At 37.3% G+C, this 19,280-nt stretch overlaps 1 protein-coding gene across 3 annotated transcripts in view; it reads left to right on the top strand.

Annotated features, from left to right (window-relative positions):
• RFC1 (replication factor C subunit 1) overlaps positions 1 to 19,280 on the top strand; it is a 37,268-nt gene that overhangs the window by 8,185 nt on the left and 9,803 nt on the right. For 2 of the 3 annotated variants that reach the window (XM_008491892.2, XM_030449648.1), the window contains exons 5-15: positions 8,582 to 8,814; positions 9,513 to 9,587; positions 10,113 to 10,190; positions 11,044 to 11,131; positions 11,227 to 11,528; positions 12,611 to 12,718; positions 13,265 to 13,444; positions 13,752 to 13,856; positions 15,151 to 15,538; positions 17,008 to 17,117; positions 18,718 to 18,832. In XM_008491892.2, the coding sequence (XP_008490114.2) occupies positions 8,582 to 8,814; positions 9,513 to 9,587; positions 10,113 to 10,190; positions 11,044 to 11,131; positions 11,227 to 11,528; positions 12,611 to 12,718; positions 13,265 to 13,444; positions 13,752 to 13,856; positions 15,151 to 15,538; positions 17,008 to 17,117; positions 18,718 to 18,832 (1,782 nt within the window). The remainder of the gene's footprint in view (positions 1 to 8,581; positions 8,815 to 9,512; positions 9,588 to 10,112; positions 10,191 to 11,043; positions 11,132 to 11,226; positions 11,529 to 12,610; positions 12,719 to 13,264; positions 13,445 to 13,751; positions 13,857 to 15,150; positions 15,539 to 17,007; positions 17,118 to 18,717; positions 18,833 to 19,280) is intronic. The other variant, XM_030449649.1, reaches the window with a different exon arrangement.

The raw sequence follows: 19,280 nt of genomic DNA, 5'->3' as shown, positions 1-19,280 counted from the left end.
GTTTGGGTTCATTGTGCAATTCAAGGTGGTAATAGTTTTTCTGCATAGGGGTACCATGGGAACACTAGTCAAGGAATTAGTGAAATTCCTGAAAACCACAGCTCAAGGTTACTCTTACTGAGACAGTGTTAAGTACACAGAAGTTTGATTCAATAGTCTGTGACTAAAACAATGCCTTTATAACCTTGAGGCTTGAGATGTGAAATTTGTTTAATCTGTATAAATTGTTTCTTCAGTTTAATGGAGCTGTCAAGTTGGGTATGTTTTAGTGTTACTGGTACAACTATTGGCTTGAGATAAATGTGTTTTACAAGAATAGCAATCTAGAAATAGTAGATAGGAAAAATCCTAATGAACTTTGTAGGCATTTGCCTCTCTCTTGCTTCTAGCCTAATGTAGCTGCAAATTTAAATGAAGAATATGCATGTTGGACTCCAGAGTCAGAATCTCATGCTCAAGGGCTCTGTCCCTGGCAGTGTGTGTTTGAAAGAGCCTTTTTGCATTGAGCCGTCAGGAGAAGCTTGGTAGTTAATTGCCTCAACCTATTTTCCATATTAATTTGAAATTTTCTTCCTGTTGTTGCTTGAATTTTTGGCAGCTCTTCTACACAACTACATGGGATACAGCTTTCTTGAAAATTGTTGGGGCAATTAACTTTTAGGTTTCTGTGAGAGTGTACTGATGAGGTTATTGCATTACTTCTTTTTTTTATCAGTTTGTGAAGTTGCCTTTTTTTAAAGGCAAAAAAATCAAGAATAGTTGCTTTTTGTAATTCTGTAAGAATTATACTTTGAAATTATTGAAACAAATTTATTTAAATAAGTGTTTAGCTTAATGATGGCTAAAGAAATGAAGTTAGTCTGGCAGGTACTAAGGGAAAAAAGAGCCTTTTTTTGGTTTGTAGAACAGTCTTAAGTGGATTGGGAAAAAATCCAAATGTTTGTTGTACTTGTAAAATAACACTTTGTTTGACTGCTTAATGAAGTGTGGAGCCTTGAGCTTTGTTTGTACAAGATGACCTGTTATTGTAATTTATTTGTAATCTGGTTTCATCAGAGGTGATTATTTGGCAGGAATTGTGACTTCACTTCTAGTGAATACCTTTTATATACATCATGTAGTCATGTAATCTACATGTGATTATACATATGTACCAATTGCCTTAGTCCCTTGAGTATTGCAAAATATAACTTTTTATAGAAAAGCCTTGTTTTAGTTGTAGGGTGAATGGTTTAAATCTAGACAAATCAAAGTGGTAGAAACTGTAAGGATTTCAGATTACTGGAAAGCTGTTCCTTGAGACCTTAGAAGACAGAACAAGAAGAAAAGCTTGTGAATGTGTTTGTAGAGTATAGGCTCTATATTAAAAGAGAATATTGAAGGGGAGGAGTTAAGGAAACAAACTCTCTAAAACCCACAGCAAAAAAAATCGGGAGCTAATGCTACTGAAAAAAAAAAAGCCAGTCAGTTTTTCAAATGAGCAGCAGATTGTTGAGTAAGCCTGTCTTAGATTGAAACCTTTCACAGGGAAGTGAAAAATTGTCACTGCTAGTGCCTGGGCAATGCTTGCATTGTGTATACTTGTATATATACTTAGATGAAAACAGGTAAAGGTGATAAATAGTGGGCTGTGTACCACCTTTCCTCTGAAGTGTTTTCTGCAAAGTCAGTTGAAACCATTGAGTTGAACCTGAAGGGAGTTTGATTTAAAATGCACTTAGAGGAATGAGTATAGATTCTGGTAGAAATCCTATGAAAAATAGGTAGTAGTGTTGCAGAGGATAATATAAAAGGTATTTATGAGTGAGTGTTGTTAAAATAGAGTGTATCTATAGCAGGACTGGAAATCATGGTGTGGGGAACAGCCTATTTCTTTTCAATTAAGTAATGCCTGTTTTTCATCTCCAGCATTTCCTGTTGAAGATTAGGTAGATTAATCTTTAATTTAATCTTAACCAGTTTTTAATGTTTTTAGTCTTGTAAGTATAAATATTTTTTTCTTCTATACTGTGTGTCCTACATAAGACAGTGCATTTTTAAGGTAGGACCGAGGATCATAAGACAGAGGTACTTCTTAGTAATTTTTGGAGTAGAACTTTATGAAAATAGTGACTCGCATAGATTTCCCAGTCCCATTAACTCACACTAAAGTGAGATTTAACATGAAAGTGGTGTGTTAAGGAAACAACAGAACCTGTTTTTTTTAGACCACAGTAAATTGTTTTTTATAAGCAAAATGAAGTTAATTCCCCCTGACTAACCCTGAAGCAAAATAAAAAGATTCTATGCTGTTAAAAAAAGTGAAAGACCACCAGAACCACTCCAGCTTTTCTCTTCTGAATTAAATTTACATCTGTTTTAGTCTTTTAATTTATCAAAAATTGTTTGGTTTTTGTTGTATCAGCCTTGTTTCATTTATAATTCAAAGGTTCTCTGAAATTTTTATCATAGTTGGTACTAATTGTTGTGTTCTAAATAAATCATCTTGAACATGAATGGAATGTCTTGGAGTCACTTGGCAAATTCATTCTTCAGAAAAATGGCTCTGCAGGCTGTAGTTTGAAGATGATATTTCTGCTCTCCTCTGCTTATTCCTTTTTAGTTGCTGAAGATCATCTTTCTCCCTTTCAGACTTTCAGCTCCGCTTACTGAGACTCTTCAGTAAGTGGTCTTGACTCAGTTAATCTGCTGCATTAGTTAGTAAGACACTACTCTCTTGTGTGTTTTTTTTTTCTTTTTTTTTTCCCTAGATTAATTTAGATCAGAACATCCTCTCCTGAGTGGCTCAGTAAGCTGAGCTGCCTAAGCTGCAGCTGGAAAAAATGAATGTACTTATACTTGCCTGGATTTTTGCCAAGTTACTTTTTTCCTGTGTCTTAATTATTAATTTTTTGCCACTGAATATTCCTATCATGCAGGTAACTTTAGGCAACTAAACGAGAACGTGGAGTTCCATTGTGTGTTGAGGCTTCAAAACTGCTTTTGTGAAATGATAAAACTGCTACTGTGATGAAAGTAATCAGTTCAAGGGAATAAAACTCTGGAATAAACTGGAAAGAGTTAATGTTTGGCAGTTGCATACATGCAGCACTTGATATGCCAAGTATATTTCATTTGGAAGGAGTTGCTATAATTAGTGGTTTTGCAGATAAAAGTAATTAATTTCAATTTAAATATATTCAGCCTTCTTATATTTTAATGATCCCAAACTTATTTTTAAAGTTGGTTCTAAAAGATAACTGTACATGTTTGACTAATAATTTCATTTGGAATGTACTGGAAAAGAAGAGTATTAGAAGACATAATGTAGTTTGGTACTAAAGTGTATAATTACAATTAGATATGGCAGTTCCTACGTTGCGGTTTTGGATCCCTGCACCTTTTCCTCTTAAAGTGAAAAACATGACAGAGGCAACTGCTTGAATTTATCTTTGATAACTGGAAAATCCACATGTAAATTGATTTCAGGGCAGTAAAGCTGGAATGGTTCTGGTAGGCTTTACGTATTTTTAACAGATTGGAACCTTGACTTGTCGATACAAGCAAAGTGCTCGCAGTTGTGGTCTAAAGTGCATGTTTGTAGTACATCTAAAATCAATTAAGATTGTTGAGAAAGGACATTAAAAATCTAAATGACTGTACGGAACGTTTTTTGAAATGTAGGTTGCAACTACTGTGTTTCTAAATGAGGAAGAAGGTAGAAAAAAATGCAATTTGCTAGTTATACATAACATCTGTTTTTTTTGGGGGATGGGTCACAGGGTTTGAGTTTGAATAGACTGGTTAGCTGGTTTGTGGGATTTTCTTGGTGGTTTTTTTTTTTTCTTTTCTTGAGAAACAGTGATTGTCTTCAAGATAATGTTCTTAAAGATTTACTTTAGCAAAAGATGAATACAAAACTGAAGCCTGCTAAGTTCTGGGACTGCTGAGTATTGACTGCTGATTTAAAATAATCAAAACCTGATATAACTACTTTTTGTACAAACACTTGCTGCTCTGGGCTGCACGTTCTTTAAGACAGGAGCTGTTTTCAGTACTTGTGCAGGTGTGTTGCCATTGAAACGGAACAATTTCCAGCATATTGTAATTTTATACAAGAAATGTAGATTTAGTGCTTTTGCCTGGGATATATAGTTGTTTAGCTCTATGTAGAAATCCTTAGTAGTAGTCTGCAATTAAGAATTTAACATACTTTTATCATAATGAGTTATTTGGAACCTGTAGATGCTCTGCTTATCTTTGAATTTGGTCTTGCAACATCCTAGTAGGAGGTTCTCTGCCTGATTTTGCATGTTAAACAGAATAAGAAATGGGAATTATGGAATTATGTTCTATACTGATGGGTGTAGCCAGAAAAGAGTCTCTTGTCCGGGATCGACGCGTTGATACAGTGATATAGACTCGTAGGATGTGATCTGAGTCTATTGCCCACAGTGTGGAACTAGCAAAGACGGTCTGCTGCTAAGGAAGCAACCAGCTGCTCTCTCAGCTAGCTCTAGAATGAGCTGCCTCGGTGGGTGTGAGCCTCACTATTTATTGGCCCCTTGGTCTTGCACATGCTCCATAGGGGCCCTGCCCTGACTGGGCACAGGTGGAGTTGATAGCGGCTCACACCCACTTCTTGATGATCAGAGGCACCTGGTTGCTCTGTTCCACTACAGATGGGGAACTCGACAGCACAGAAATAATAAATGAAGATGAATAAAATATGTTGTTCTTAAGGCCATCTGAGGGTGATTCTTTTGCTGCTTGTTGCTGTGGTCTCTTCCTCCAATAGGTTGCTTCCTTTTTAGACTTGCTGAGGTCATTGCTGAACCTGAATGTTTTAAAATTACCTGAATTTAAACAAATATTTAAAACAGCCTTGATAATTTTGGCACAGCTGGATCATATGTGCATAGGGATATGGATATGATATGGACAAGTGCATATGTTACTCTATAATTAGCAGATGAAGCTAGGAAGTGGAAGAGAAATAACAAACAGTTACAGGTGGGCTGTAGGCATTAGTTTATTAATTGTGCTGCTGCTAGAACACTATGTAAAATGAAAGCCAGATGTGCTTTAATGTCCTGGAATAGTTCTTACCTCTAGGATTTAACTGTTGTTTGTTGCTAGGGAAGTTTGTCCTTGTGCATTGCCTGGCGTACTAAGTCCCTGTTTCTTCTGTAGTGTTTGCATCCAGATTAATTAAAAGCAGTCTCCTGGTTGCCATGCCTGCCTATTCCATTAATCACATGACTGTATTTCTTTTTATCACATGTACTTAGTTTCCAGAAAACTCAACTAGAATACATGGGCTTGGCTTTTGTTTGTAATTCTCAGCTAATCCTGAAAAAAACCCAAATCTGTATGCTCAGAGTGCTTTTTTCATGGTATAGCACACAAAAATATGTCAGTGTAAATAGGAGGTACTGTTCTTGAAATAGTCTTGTTCTTCTCTACAAAGACTTTGCATCAGAAAAGTAATCTAGTTGATGTTAAATTGATTCTTCTTCCTTACTTGTGAAGTCCCTACCCTCATGTAAGGCTGTCTTAACCATTCACCTAGCAATTCATATAAGAATACAATTAACCTACAATTTTTATAAGCTGAAATCCAGATTTTCACTTATGTTTTCCCACAAATTCCTGATATGCTTGATGATGCCTCTCTCCTTTTACAGATCATATGTTAAGAAACATTGACCTGAACAGTTGAGCAGCAATACTATGGCTTCTGATGTTTTCAAAGATGTAAATGAAGTTGCCTGCCTGTGAGGGAACTGAAAATGTACATCTTATTAGCCTTGCTGGTTACTTCTGTGGCCCTTAGGCATGTGTGAGCAGTTTGGTTCAAGGAAAAAATGTTAAGATTTTACTGAAAAAGTTGATGTTCTTGAAATACGGAGAGTGCTCAGAAATGAGGTGGATTTGTGATGAGTTTATGAATTTCCTGAACCTGGGGTAAAACTGTAGTCAGAGTTCCTTAAAGCATCTTTTGAAACCCACATAATAGAATAGGGGTGGGTTTGTTTCCCAATGACCATTTCCATACTCTCATTCTGCATTTTCTTTATTTATAGCTATAGATCACTGCTCCCAAGTGCTGTCAGTCTCTTATCCTTCTTCAGCCACTGCTTGCAGTCAATAAATGCTTCTAATCCTGTTGCTTCTCTGAAGTTTCTAGGAAGGATGTAATTAAAGCAGCACTCTTACTTATTGGTAATAGTTAGTACTGGCATTATAAATAACTCAATTCCACATCCTTTTTAATTAAAATCTAATTATATTTACTCTGCTTCTTTCTTCTTGAGAGAAAGCAATATCCTGTTGGGTGTTTTACTGTTGGGTTGCTACTTAAATGATTATGAGTGAATAATGATAAAAATCAATACTGCATGGAGATATAACAATAGTCATGATAAGATTCTTTTCTAGCATGGAACAGTCCTTAGCTTAAGCAAAGTTGGGGGCAAGGAGACAGAACAGAATTTGTGCCTTCTTTCCAAGACAAATAAATGCATTACATTTGCATTAACATAAATCAACATCTGTTGATTTCTGTTTCCTTCTTCAAATGTATTTTCTTGTTAAACTGAAAGATTTAGAAGAAGCAGAAATATTTCTGAAACTGCATTTGACATAAACAGTCTGCTGTTCAGACCTCAAGGTATTATAAATTATGTGCCTATAGCATGTAGTGTCCAAATCTCCCAACTATGTAATAGTGTGTTAAATTCAGCTTAATGACAGTAAGAGACTTATTGCTGGCTAAGGAAAGTAAATCATGTTGAGAATAGTAAAGCTTTTTTTCTTTACCTCTGAAATTTCTCTCCTATGAATAGTTAGGTTCCCTCTTTGTACTTATTATATTCTGCTTAGTAAGTGTTCAGTAGCAGAAAGTGCCAGCTCATGCCTAAGACACTTGTTGCAACCATCCATGGAGGAAAGGCAAAAATAATGTTTTCCCTTTATCTCTGCCTAATATATAACAAAAACTGATTGCAGACATGACATTGTCTACAGTTAGGAAAGTGGTTAGGAAAAGAAATTTTTGTATTTAAAAAATCTTTAAATTGGAGTTAAATTGGAGATGACTGGAAAATGAACATTTTTGTGAAAATACTGTCAATTTAAGTTCAGTTATAAAATGCATGTTAAGGAAGTTCTGTGTTTATGATACGTTGAGGAGAGTGTCTGAAAGGTCTCTTATTTTGAGAAAATTAAAACCAGACTTCAGTTAGAGGCATGTAAATGAGAGAGCCTCTGTTTCTGTTCCTCTTAAGTCTTTGTGCTTTATTCTTTCTGTGTCTCGATTGTGGGGGTTTTATGGCAGTATACTTCTTAGCTCTTGCACACTTTTGAGTTTTTAGAAGATTTCATGGAGAAAGTGCTTTTATCACTAATCAAGAAGTTTGTCCAGTGATGTTTGTCTTGTGTGCTGTCAGATTAATGTAATAATTTGGTAATGGGTTTGGAAGGTTTTGTATGCTTCAGTGATAGGGTTTAATTTGTGTAACTGCCAGTAGAACTTCACACCGTGGCACAAAACTCTTTGAAGTCTTAGGTAATGTTTTCTGTTGGTTGACTGGTTGAAGAGTTTGGGTCCAGATTGAATAAATGGCTATCAAACCCTTCTTCATCGCTGGGGAGACCATGTCTTGGCTATTATAGAAGAGTCTTAAAAGAAAAATTGAGGTTTTGTTTAGTGGTCTGTGGGCTATTTCTTAATGAAACTGCATGCCATTTTTTTTCTCCTTTTAAATTGCAAAATATATTTTGTATGCTGACCTCTGTCAGATTTGTCTGTTCTGTGAGATGACTGCATTTCTTTGAGGCTTTGACTGTACTAAAAGGAGAGTGTATTTGAGTGCTGAAATATTGAGCATGTAGAATACCTCATAGACTCTCTGACTAACAGCGAAAAAGTAATGTTGAAATGTTTCTGCTAAAAGATTCATAAGCCAATCAGCAGTACCTTACATATAACTGGTAATAATTCTTGAAGAATAAAATATTCAAGAAGCTTCTTGAATAAGCTTCTTTGTAAATATAATGTTGTACTATTTTCCTCTGGCTCATAATGTAATGTTGAGAGATTCTTTAGAATATGCAAGTCTACAAGCCTATATTAGCTGCTCTGTTAATGAATACTATAAAGTAATAAAATAAATGTAGATTTGTATTGCACATTTTATGTGAAGGTAGAGTTGTGGTGTCCAATTTAATATTGCATTCATTAAGGAAAAGGTTCACATATCAGTGACCTAGATTTTCTCCTTATCTACCATACAGAAGAAGGGAAGGCATTCTTTTTGAACTTCTTCTAGATGACAAGTTATGTGTAAACAAAAGTAATAAATTTTATGCATCTTTATCTCAGTACTCAATCTATTAAGACTTGAACTGTGCTATTAAAGATGTTAAATACAATGTGTTACACAACTCAGACTTTTTTTTTAAAACAACCTCTAAATACCTGTATTTTTTTTCTTAAGATATTAGTTGATGTAATCAGCCTAAATAGTTCTCTTGACAGTTCCATTATAAGAATTTAAGTTCCATGTACCAGAAGTAAATGAATAATCTTCATGTTCAGATGAAGAAGACAACTTTGTCAGTGAGAGAACTTCCCAGAAACCAAAGGAGAATGGGACATCAGCAGTCACTTGTGCAGGAACAGCTACAGTGAAAAAGGAGGATGCAAAACCACGAGCTAAAAGCAAGCCATTATCTCCAGTGAAGCAGACTCCCACCTCAGCACTTGACTACTTTGGGACAAGCAGTGTCCAACGATCAGAAAAGAAACTTGTAGCAAGTAAAAGGAAAGAAGTGAGTATGTTTGGGTTTTTTTTTAAGACTGCTCATGTGTCTGATAGATCAAAATTAACAGTTTAATGACTAGTTCACTTATTCTGCTTCATGTTACTTTTAATAACCACTCGAGTATGAGTTCAATTCTGATGATATGTGAAGGTCTATCAAGGCCTCAAATGCAATTTTAAAGTAGCATTTCATGTTTGAGAAGTAGCATGAAGTCGAAAAGATTTTCTCTATTACTTTTTCCCAAGTGATTTTTCTTAATTAATTTTGTGAGATGAGTAGTTGATGGGATAGCTTACAGCTAGGGGGGGAGAGGGCAGGGATGAGAGGAGCGACGTCGTTTTCCCAGGCTTTGTGGCACATGTATTCATGGAATAACAAAGCAAATGCAGTGTAGAGGATATGAAAAATTCACACTGTAGTTGTTTTCTCTTTCAAGCTGGCCAACTGGGATAGCTTCAGAGATGTTCAGCATTGTTTGAAGAAATGAGATACTTACATTGCAGCGTGGTTTGCTTTGAGTAGTAAAATCTCTTGAAAACAGCCTTGCTTTATAGTGTTAATGTTAGAAGGCTATGAATAAAATGCTGCCTCTATTATTCCCAGTCCTTTTCTGGAGGCATAAAAAAAAGAACTCATACAGATTAAATTACAATTTACACAGTATTGGAGAAGCTGAACTGTTGGTTTTCTGTTCTTAAATACAGCCTTCACAAAGCAGAGAGAGCACCACGGATGATGAGGCCATTGCCAGGCAACTGCAGCTTGAAGAAGATTCAGAGGTGAAATCTCAATAAATTTGTTACTCAAGAGCAGTTTGTTTAACTTAAAATGTTTTTCCATAAGAAATTAAGATGGACTTCCCATGTACACTACAAATAAGTGTAATAAAATTCATCTGTATATTTAACTCTTGGAAATATGTGCAAACATAGCCATGTAGTTATTTTTATGGGCATTATTTCTGTTCCTTAAATAGAACATCTCTCTTGATTTTCTGTCTATCCACACTTTCTTGTCCTATGCAGTTAAATGTTTTTAGTGTAACAAGTCCAAACCCTATCAAGAAAAGTAGGCTTTTTTTTTTCAGGGGAGGGGTAGTGGGCAAGGAGAACCAGGTAATTCTTCAGTGGCATTTTAAAAAATTTATTTGCTTTTGGTAGTATGTACTTTTTCTAGCTATGTGCTGTTGCATTTGTATATTATTTTAGATAAATCTTTTGTCTTGAGTTCTAAAAAAATTATCGTAGAATTAAAACTTGTCAGATATGAACCTAAAAATTTCTTAATTTGTTTTATTCTTTCAGCTGGAGAGACAGCTGCATGAAGATGAAGAATTTGCTAAAACTTTGGCCATGTTGGATGAAACACCACAGAAGAAAAAGGTTGGATTCTTTTTAAACTTAAGTTTTTGGAAATTGTGTTGCTGGGAGTGTTCTTATTTAAACACCTACCCTTTGTTTTGAAACTTCCATATAATGCATTAAAACCAGCAAGAAAGTGTTTCTATAAAAGTTACATACCCACTTCTTATGCTTTCCTCTTGGCTTTTTGTTGTTCAGTAAATAAATTGTCCTTACTAATCAGGCAGCAAGCATCATTGTATCTTTGTTCTTCTGCCTCTGGTGCTTCTCCCCAAGCAGGATTTTAAGTTCTAGTTCTGAGTGAAATGTATTGCTGGAGACTCATGGTTTAGATAAGCTGTGGTTCCATTGCTTCAGGAGGACCAGGTCAAGCAAGACGAGTCAGTGGCACAACTTGGTGACAAGTGATGGGAGGAAAAGGCAGGAGGATAATATTCTCCTTTGAGTGAAGGAGTGAGCTGTGATCTTGAATTTCAGACTAAAACCAGTGGTGGGAGTCTTCCCAGTACTCATACCTTGTGGTGTAAGGCATAAAGATATTTTCAGAGTTGCACATCAAGGCTCTTAAAATTTATTTGAATATAGCAACTATTTTTACTTCTAGAATAATCAGCCTGGAATGGAATAGAATAAAAATTTACTGTATCCTGGAAATCTGTGTGGTCTCTGACTTAAGGAATGATTATGTGCATGGCTGAGAGGTGAATTTGCTCATCTGCTTGCCTTTGATAGAGGTTGTATTCTGATGTGTGGTAGGGATCAGCTTTGTTTGATGTCATTTAGTCTGCTGTACTTAACAGTAGAAAACTGGGATCTGGATGTAATGGTAGCTCAGGACATGCATCTCTGACTTTGGCATTGTGTGTTCATTTAGGCTCGGAAAGATTCAGGAGGTGAGCAAACAGTGTTGAGCATCAAGAGCAGTCCTAACGTGACAGAGAGATACAAGCAGCTGGAAAGAGGTATGAGACAGAACATAGAAAACATTTTACCAAGTCATCGTGTTAATGAGATACATTCTTATATATGTGCTCTCCTCCCTCTACCTTCTATCAAGTGAAAGCAACAAACTCAGCAGGTGAAGCAAAGATTTCCACTCCAAAGGAGCAAGCTAAATCTGAACATTCTACAGGGTCTCGTGTATCTCCACAATCATCTGATGGTAAAGGAGCCAGGCAGTTGATGGATAAGACCTTACCTTTGAAACCGAGCTCTAAGCTTGTGTCTCTGAAACATAAAGAAGACTTGGCTAAAAAGGAAAGAGGTGCTCAAAGCTTCGTATCAAAGGGGAAAACTGCTTCAGGGAAAGAAGAGAAGATAACACCAAAGAAGGAGAAAATTTCTCCCAAGAAGTCTGAGGTAGGACCTATCAAAATTAATCTAGTGGGCTTGATGGAATTAGCAGGAAAACAGCTTTCAATTATAATTGTTTCCATGTCACTTTTGTACCTTGGTACTTTGAATCTTCTCAGCAAATTTTAAGACTTCAAATTTTTGTAAGGCAATTTACAGTTCCTGGCAACTGTAAAAATTATAGGGAAAAAACTGATCTGGAAAGTGTAATTAGAACTGCATGAAAGAAATGAGTGTTCTTTATTGCTCATGAAGGTATGCATATACACTGCAAAACCAGTTTGATGCTTGTTCATAGCTTTCTTGGAAAAATGCATAATGCAGGAATTCTGACACAGCTAGTGAGTGAAAGCTTATTGCTTGTGTGAGCATGGTAACCCTGTGGGTCTGTACTGCTATTGGACTGATGAATGGTACTGTTGGGTGGGTTTTTTGCCCTTCCTTCTCCCTCCCTAGTCTCCTTTTTCTGCAGTATATTTCTTACAGTTGATGTATTACATGGGAATTTAATTTAGTTTTAAGTGAGTAATTATTGAACACACAGTTACTGGCAACCTCAAAACATACGTTTTAATCATAAATCAGATTTGACACTTAACATTTGTAATGGGGAGGGAGAGACTGCAGCTTTTTTTGGGCAAGATGTAAATAATTTCTTACAGACTAAATGTCTCTTAAAAGTAGAAATCCTAAAAAATACTTGATGGAAGGTGTAGATGTTGTCTATACCTGGTCATCAATCTGAAACAAAATAGGATATAAATTAGAGCAACAGTTTATGAATTGAGCGTGTACATGTGGAACATAGCTGAAGCTACAGAAACTTGACAGTAAACAATGGGTACATTTTTTAAACTCGGGTGCTTTTTTTCAAATCTTTTCAACTATTTTTGCTATTCTTTTTAATAAACAAGTTCCAAAACCAGAGCAAGCTTCCCAATGTGTTGCATGTTAATAGATTAAAAATAAAAGTGATAAAACTTTTCCTTTGGTTCATAAAAATGTTTTAATTGAATGTCCATGTTTGGATTTATTTTGTTGTTTTTATATATTCAATATTTGTATTGATTTTTCATCTCTTGCCCAAGTCTGTAAGTCCTGAGGACTCCGAAAAGAAGCGAACCAATTATCAGGCCTACCGAAGCTTCCTCAATCGTGAGGGTCCAAAAGCCCTGGGTTCCAAAGAGATACCTCAGGTGAGATTGGCTACAGCAGAATTCTGTGTGTAGAAGTGGAATTTGTCAGATGTGCTGCTGTAAATGATCTAACCAGCATCATAACTAAACTGTTTAAAAATTGGTATCATATTCTATTTCAAATACGTATTTCATGTGTTTGAAAAAGCTCAATTGTCATGCAGAGCAGTGACTAAGGAAAAGTACTAAGAAATTAAGTTCAGTACTTGGTTTATGAAGCCATGATGGTGAAAAATAGTTACTGGTCTTAAAAGTGTAGATTAGTGTCATTCATTTAACTGACGTGGTGCTTGAAGCATGGAGTGTTAAGAGGATGATCAGTCAGGTTAACAATGTGTGAAGTTTTGTTGGTAGCTGTGCCTTTTGGTGACTTTAGACATTTAGATCCATTATCTAGCTATATACTACATTATCTAGTTAGACTTATTTTTCTAAAGTTCCATAGGGTACTTGGTGTCGTAGGGGGCTAAAAAAAGCTGAAGGTGAAGATGTATTTAGGAAAATCGTATCATGTAATGGCATTTTCTGTAATGCTGTGGTTCTCAGGGGGCTGAAAACTGCTTGGAAGGCCTGACGTTTGTGATTACGGGTGTTCTGGAGTGTATTGAAAGAGATGAGGCCAAGTCTCTGATTGAACGTTACGGAGGAAAAGTGACTGGCAATGTCAGCAAGAAGACAAACTATCTGGTTATGGGGAGAGACTGTGGTCAATCTAAATGTGAAAAGGTGAGTGCTCCTGTCCCTGAGCAGAGAAGTGAAACTGTAACTTGTTCAGAATGATTCATAGTGGTTTTCAGTACCTCTGTCAAAAGGAGACAGTACTACAATAAAATGCATGTTAAGAAGGGAAAGTTGCCTAATGTTTCAGGGCTTTGTTGTTTTTTGGGTTTTTTTATATACACATATAATTTTAATAAACACATATATTTAAAAAATCTTGTGTTTCTAAACAGTCTTCACTGGAAAGCACACTGAAGTGAGTTAGGTAACTCCTTACTTTTTCTTGACCTTTTAATTCTTTCTTTGGCTCCAGGCATCAACTTTAGGGACAAAAATCATTGATGAGGATGGCCTGTTTGATCTCATTCGAACTATGCCAGGCAAAAAGTCCAAATATGAGCTGGCTGCTGAAACAGAGGTTTGTTTACAATAAACTTAAGCTTTGTTGGGTTTGATTTGGTTTTAGTTGAATTTTCCATATTCTTTTCAGTTGCAGTAATCCTGTGATAGTCAGTTTGACATTCTAGCTTAAAAGCTAGAGTGAAAAATTGCTATTTGTATTTAAAGAGTTTTGCTTGGGGGAGGCTATGGACATTTTCTCCACCTTTTATTTTTATACTCTGACTCGATTATTCTGTATTTATATATTAATCTGTATATCTGTATCTGAGTGGGGGGGTAGTTGTATTTTCTCAGATGGTTTAAGTTTTAAACTTTGAGTAATTGTTGGTTGTTCAAATCAAATAATCATGACTGATGTGGTGTGGTACCCAGACAGGCCCAATACAGAATTGCACTGTAGACATGGGACAACTATATGTAAACCACGTGTATACATAGCAGATGTTGTGTTTAATGTTCTTAGTTCAAGAACCATATAAAGGTAACTTTTTTCAGGGACTGCTGTACAAACAGTAACAAGTTTGGGTTTTTAATGTATATTTAAATTTCATCTGCAGTAGTTGATAGAATATTGTTAATCTCCCTTAGCTCTAGCGTGTTGTACATTCAGTATCAGCACTGCCTTGGTATTTCTCATGTGGGTAGGCTTGAATTACTGCATGTCAAGATTTTATTGATGTTTTAAGGAAAACTCTGGGCTTACTAGCTAATTACTTTGTTACGAATTAAGGACTTTTGGTGGTTGTGATTTTTTTTTTTTTTTGAATAATTGGTTCTTATTTTTGAAAAATTGTGTGCTTGAGAGGAGTGTTCTCTTAGTGGAAACAAAGTTATTCTCTGTCCCTCCTCCTTTTAGCCATGTGTTCTAAGTTTTGGGGTTTTTATTGTTTTTTTTTGGTGTGTGTGTTCAAACTTGAAAGTGGTTTTTTTTGTTGGTTTTTTTTTTTGTTTTGTGAGAGCTGTGCTTCAGCTTCATGAGTCCAGTGGCCCATTCATTCCAACCTGACAGTCACCAGTTTTTTATTATTTTTTTTAAGGATGTATCAGTCGTAGTGACTTAGGAATGCTCTTGCAATGAAGAGAACACTTCTTGCTTCTTTTGTGGGTCGTGCTATAGAACCAGGTGGTACCGTGTTTAACAGTAGCTCATTTTTCGGAGAGGAGTGTTTCTTTATCTGCTCTTGAAGTTCATCAGTACATAAACTTTGTTACTTAAGCATTCCTGTACACGTGTTCAAAGGCAGTGTGTTTGTTTACTGTACATTGTTTTTTAGTTTCCTTTTTAACTTTCTTACCTTTGCTTTCCTAAGGCAAAGAAAGCAGACTCGAGACCTAAGAAATCACCACAGAAAGCTGGAAAAACGAATTCTAGCCCTTTCAAAAGGGAAGCTGATAACAAAAAACATCAGTCTACTCCTGAGAAAGGAGGTGCTGTCAGATCTGATAAGAGAGAAGCCGGTGTTCGGAAGCTCACAGACTTCAGACGGGAAACTGCGGAGAAGAAAGAAGCCCCAGAGTCCAAGAGGAACTTGGATCCTGAGATTAATGAAGATGGAACAGAGAGATTGCTATGGGTAGATAAATACAAGCCTGTATCTCTAAAGGCAATAATTGGACAGCAGGGTGAGCAAAGCTGTGCCAATAAACTGCTCCGCTGGCTCCGGAATTGGCACAGGAATACCTCGGATGATGGACAAGGTGACCAAGTGTGGTTAACTTCTCTCTGTGTTCTTCCATGCCAATCACACTGCTTGGCTCCTGGGACTGATAAGGGTCATTGAGAAAGCAGAGCAGCTCTAGAGCAGGAATGAGGCTGAAGCTGGGTGCACTTCTAGCAGCAGTTGAGCCTGAGTATGGTAGTTTTTGATTTTTTTTTTCTTTAAATGAAAAAGTAGTTGTTCACTTTCCACTGCACTGTGTGTTAACCCCAGCTGGCAACTAAGCACCTCACAGCTGCTCACTCCTTCCCCTCACAGTGGATGCAAAAGAAAATAAAAGGTAAAAGTGAGAAAACTCATGGGTTGAGATAAAGACAGTTTTTAGAATTAAAGCATAATCTGCATGCCCACTCAAGTAAAGTAAAACATGAAAATCATTCACCAGTTCCTATCAGCAGGAACTGATAGGAGTTCAGCCATCTCCAGGAGAGCAGGGCTCCATCACACCAAACAGTTGCTTGGGAAGGCAAATGCCATCACTCCAAAAGTCCCCCCCTGTCCTTTGTCATCCTCTCAGTTTTTCCTGCTGAGCGTGGTGTCACATGGAGTGGAATATCCCCTGGGTCACATAGGGTCAGCTGTCTTGGCTCTGTCCCCTCCTAACTTCTGTGCTCCCCCAGCCCACTCACAGGTGGGGTGAGGTGAGGAGCAGACAAGGCCTTGACTCTGTGTAAGCACTGCTCAGCAGGAACCAAAACATCCCTGTGTTGTCAGCATGTTTTTCAGCCCAGTTCCAAAATGTAGCCCTGTACCAGATACTGAGGAAAATTACCTCTATATCAGCTAAAACCAGCACATGCCTGCCCACCTCCCAGAAAAACCCCAAACAGCCAAACCACCCTGAAAAGCAAATTGTCTGAGGATATTTCTTAAATCTCATGGTATTTTTTCCAAAAGAAACCAAAATAACTTAGCAGTAATATATATAAAAATGGCCTGGCTTTTGGCCTATTGAATTCTTTCTTACCAAGAGAAATGTTAGCCAGTGCTAACCTGCATGTACATGTGATGAAAATACAGGATAGGAACATGTCTAGAGTGCTGCCATCCTGCATGAGGAAGAGAGAGAGTCTTGAAGTCCTGGTTGTACCTGACAGGCCTGTCCATAACCTGGGGTTTGTATAGTGTGTCAACCTATAGACAATTTTTTTTTTCTCTGTGTAAAATACTGGGTAAGTTTAACTTCAAACGTAGTAGGTAGTGGATTTTTTCCGTGTGGTGTGTTTGGGGTTTGGTTTTAGAATCACTGCAAGTCTTAAGCTAGGATGGTTTAAACTGCTTTTCCCCAAATGGTTAGGATACAGATGTGTATGCATTTTTGATATGCATATCAAGCCCTACGTAAGAAAAAAATCTTTAATGATGCTTGGAATCTTTAAGGATTTACATGAAGTCTGCAGTTTGTTTTGTAATACATACCTAGGTAAAACATGCTGTCTTCTTTTACAGCAAAGACCAGTAAAACTGGAGGCAAAGATGATGGTACTGGCTTTAAAGCAGCATTACTTTCTGGTCCACCTGGGGTTGGTAAAACTACTACAGCTTCTTTGGTTTGTAAGGTGAGTTCATATGAACAGTTGTTCCCAGCACTGTTCTGTATTGATTCCGTATGTGGCTGCAGATGGGTATCCCCTGAATGACTGGGGTCTGTTCCCAGACAAGTTCCACCTGCTTGAAATGGTGAAAATTCAGGGGTGTGTAGATACCTTTCTGAGGTTTGGGTGAGAATTTAGCAGTGAGCTTATGTGTTTCTTTCAGTTATACTGAGAGGAAGCACATCACAGTATGTTGAGCAATTGGAAATGGCCTTCAAAAATTGTGCTTAATGGAAGTTGGAGAATATTTGCTCTGAATTTAGTGGGAGTAGCATTCTGGCAAGCTTTTTGAATGCTTCTGTGACAGACTTGATTATGGCTTTTATGTGTCTAACGATATCTTTCCCAGAATAATTCTAAATTCAAACACTAATTTAGGATAGAAGAAGTTGAGGGGGTATGTGTTTAATCTCTGAATTCAGATTCAGAAATTTTTTTTCCTAGTTTAGCTGGAACACTGTGTTCCACCAATTGTGTAATGAAAATCAACGGGGAGCTCATTATTTTAGAAATACCATTAAAGCTAACTTACTAATACTGTTACTGTAACAACTTGGAGATTATTCTGTTCTTTGAACTGCAAAAATTTTCTTAGAATATAATACCAGCTTGGAAGGGTTGAGAACTTAGCTATCTGATCCTTGTGCTGGGAAGAAGTGGTTATTTAACTCAGTATCTGAGTTTTATAGAGTAACTCCCAGAGTTTCCCCCCTCTTTCCCTCCACTTCAGAGGTTTTTGCCAACAAACTGATGCTACATCCAAGTCTGGACATGCAGATAAACTGAATATGCTGACCTGGACTTGTTTCTACACTACCATGGTCTCTTCTGCTTCTGGTTTTTGACCTAGCTTGCTCACAGCTCCTTCAGGTCTCCTCAGAGCATTTCCCTGTGCTCCCCAGGAGCAGCCAACAGAACTGGGTTGCTCAAGCTGCAGGAGTGAGGCTGCGCAGCTCACTGCTGTGCTGTGGCATGGCCCTGGCAGGGGAGTTCCCTGATACAAGATCAGTGGGGTGAATGCTTTCAAGCTCAGCTTTGTTCTGAAGTGTTAGGACTGCTGGGGGATTCTGTTTCTTAGCTATTAAATATTTAATAGCTTATCTTTCTTTCAGCTTTCAGAGGGATGTGGCATGTTTCTTTTCCTGACTGTGCTTAATGCACAGCTGGAAATACCATGGAGCTTAGCCAGCCTTGGCACATTGTTCTTTTTCTATCACTGGTGGCATTTCTGTTAATCTTTAAGAACTAAATCTGCCACTGACTTTTGTGGAGTGTTTTGTTTCGGGTTTTTGGGGGGTGTTTTGTTTCTTCTCCTTCCTCCCTGCCTCCCTCTCCAAAGTTCTTTTGGGCATATCTGTTCTGTGTCTGGTTATAAGTATTTTTTGGAGTGCGAGAGGAAAGGAGTGTGAGGAAGGAATCAAACCCACAAATTTTGTGTCTGAAAATGGTGTCAAAAGAGCTTTCTTATGGAACTCTGAAACACTTTTTCCAATTCTGAATATGTGTGTGCTGTCTCACTGATCTGTGTTCTCATTTCTTGTGTGGTTTGTGTGTTTTGGTCTAGGAGCTGGGGTATAGCTATGTGGAGCTGAATGCCAGTGACACTCGCAGTAAGAACAGTCTTAAAGAAGTAGTTGCTGAATCACTGAACAACACCAGCATCAAAGACTTCTGTTCTGGTATGTCTGTTGTTGGAAAGAGGATTGTTGTTATGAGTCTGCTTACTGGAGGGACATAACTTCCTTGTTAAACAACAGTGTTAGGAATGTAATGTGATCATGTGGAGGGTTCCAGCTCTAATAGGCATGGCTTTATTTAGTAAGCTGTTTTGTTTCATCTTGAGTTGTAGAATGAAATCCTGCTATTGTGAAAGTTGGGTGTTAATCTGCACAGACTACTCAATAACTCTGGAGCTGCTCTTCTGCTGCATGGGACTTGTTTCTTGGAAGGTGATGTGGGGCTTCAGGCAGTTCAGTTCTCTCAGTATGGTTTTGTGTCATCAAGTGGCAGAGCAAGGGGTTCACCACCATCACCTCAGTTGTTTCAGACTGGGCTTACCTAGTTTATAAAGCATTGGATGAAACTGAGCAAGACCCTGTTTTATTCCCATCTCATTTTCTTGTCCAT

Source organism: Calypte anna, chromosome 4A (assembly GCF_003957555.1).
Source record: "Calypte anna isolate BGI_N300 chromosome 4A, bCalAnn1_v1.p, whole genome shotgun sequence".
Taxonomy (NCBI): Eukaryota; Metazoa; Chordata; class Aves; order Apodiformes; family Trochilidae; genus Calypte; species Calypte anna.
This window is presented reverse-complemented; position numbering and strand designations above follow the sequence as displayed.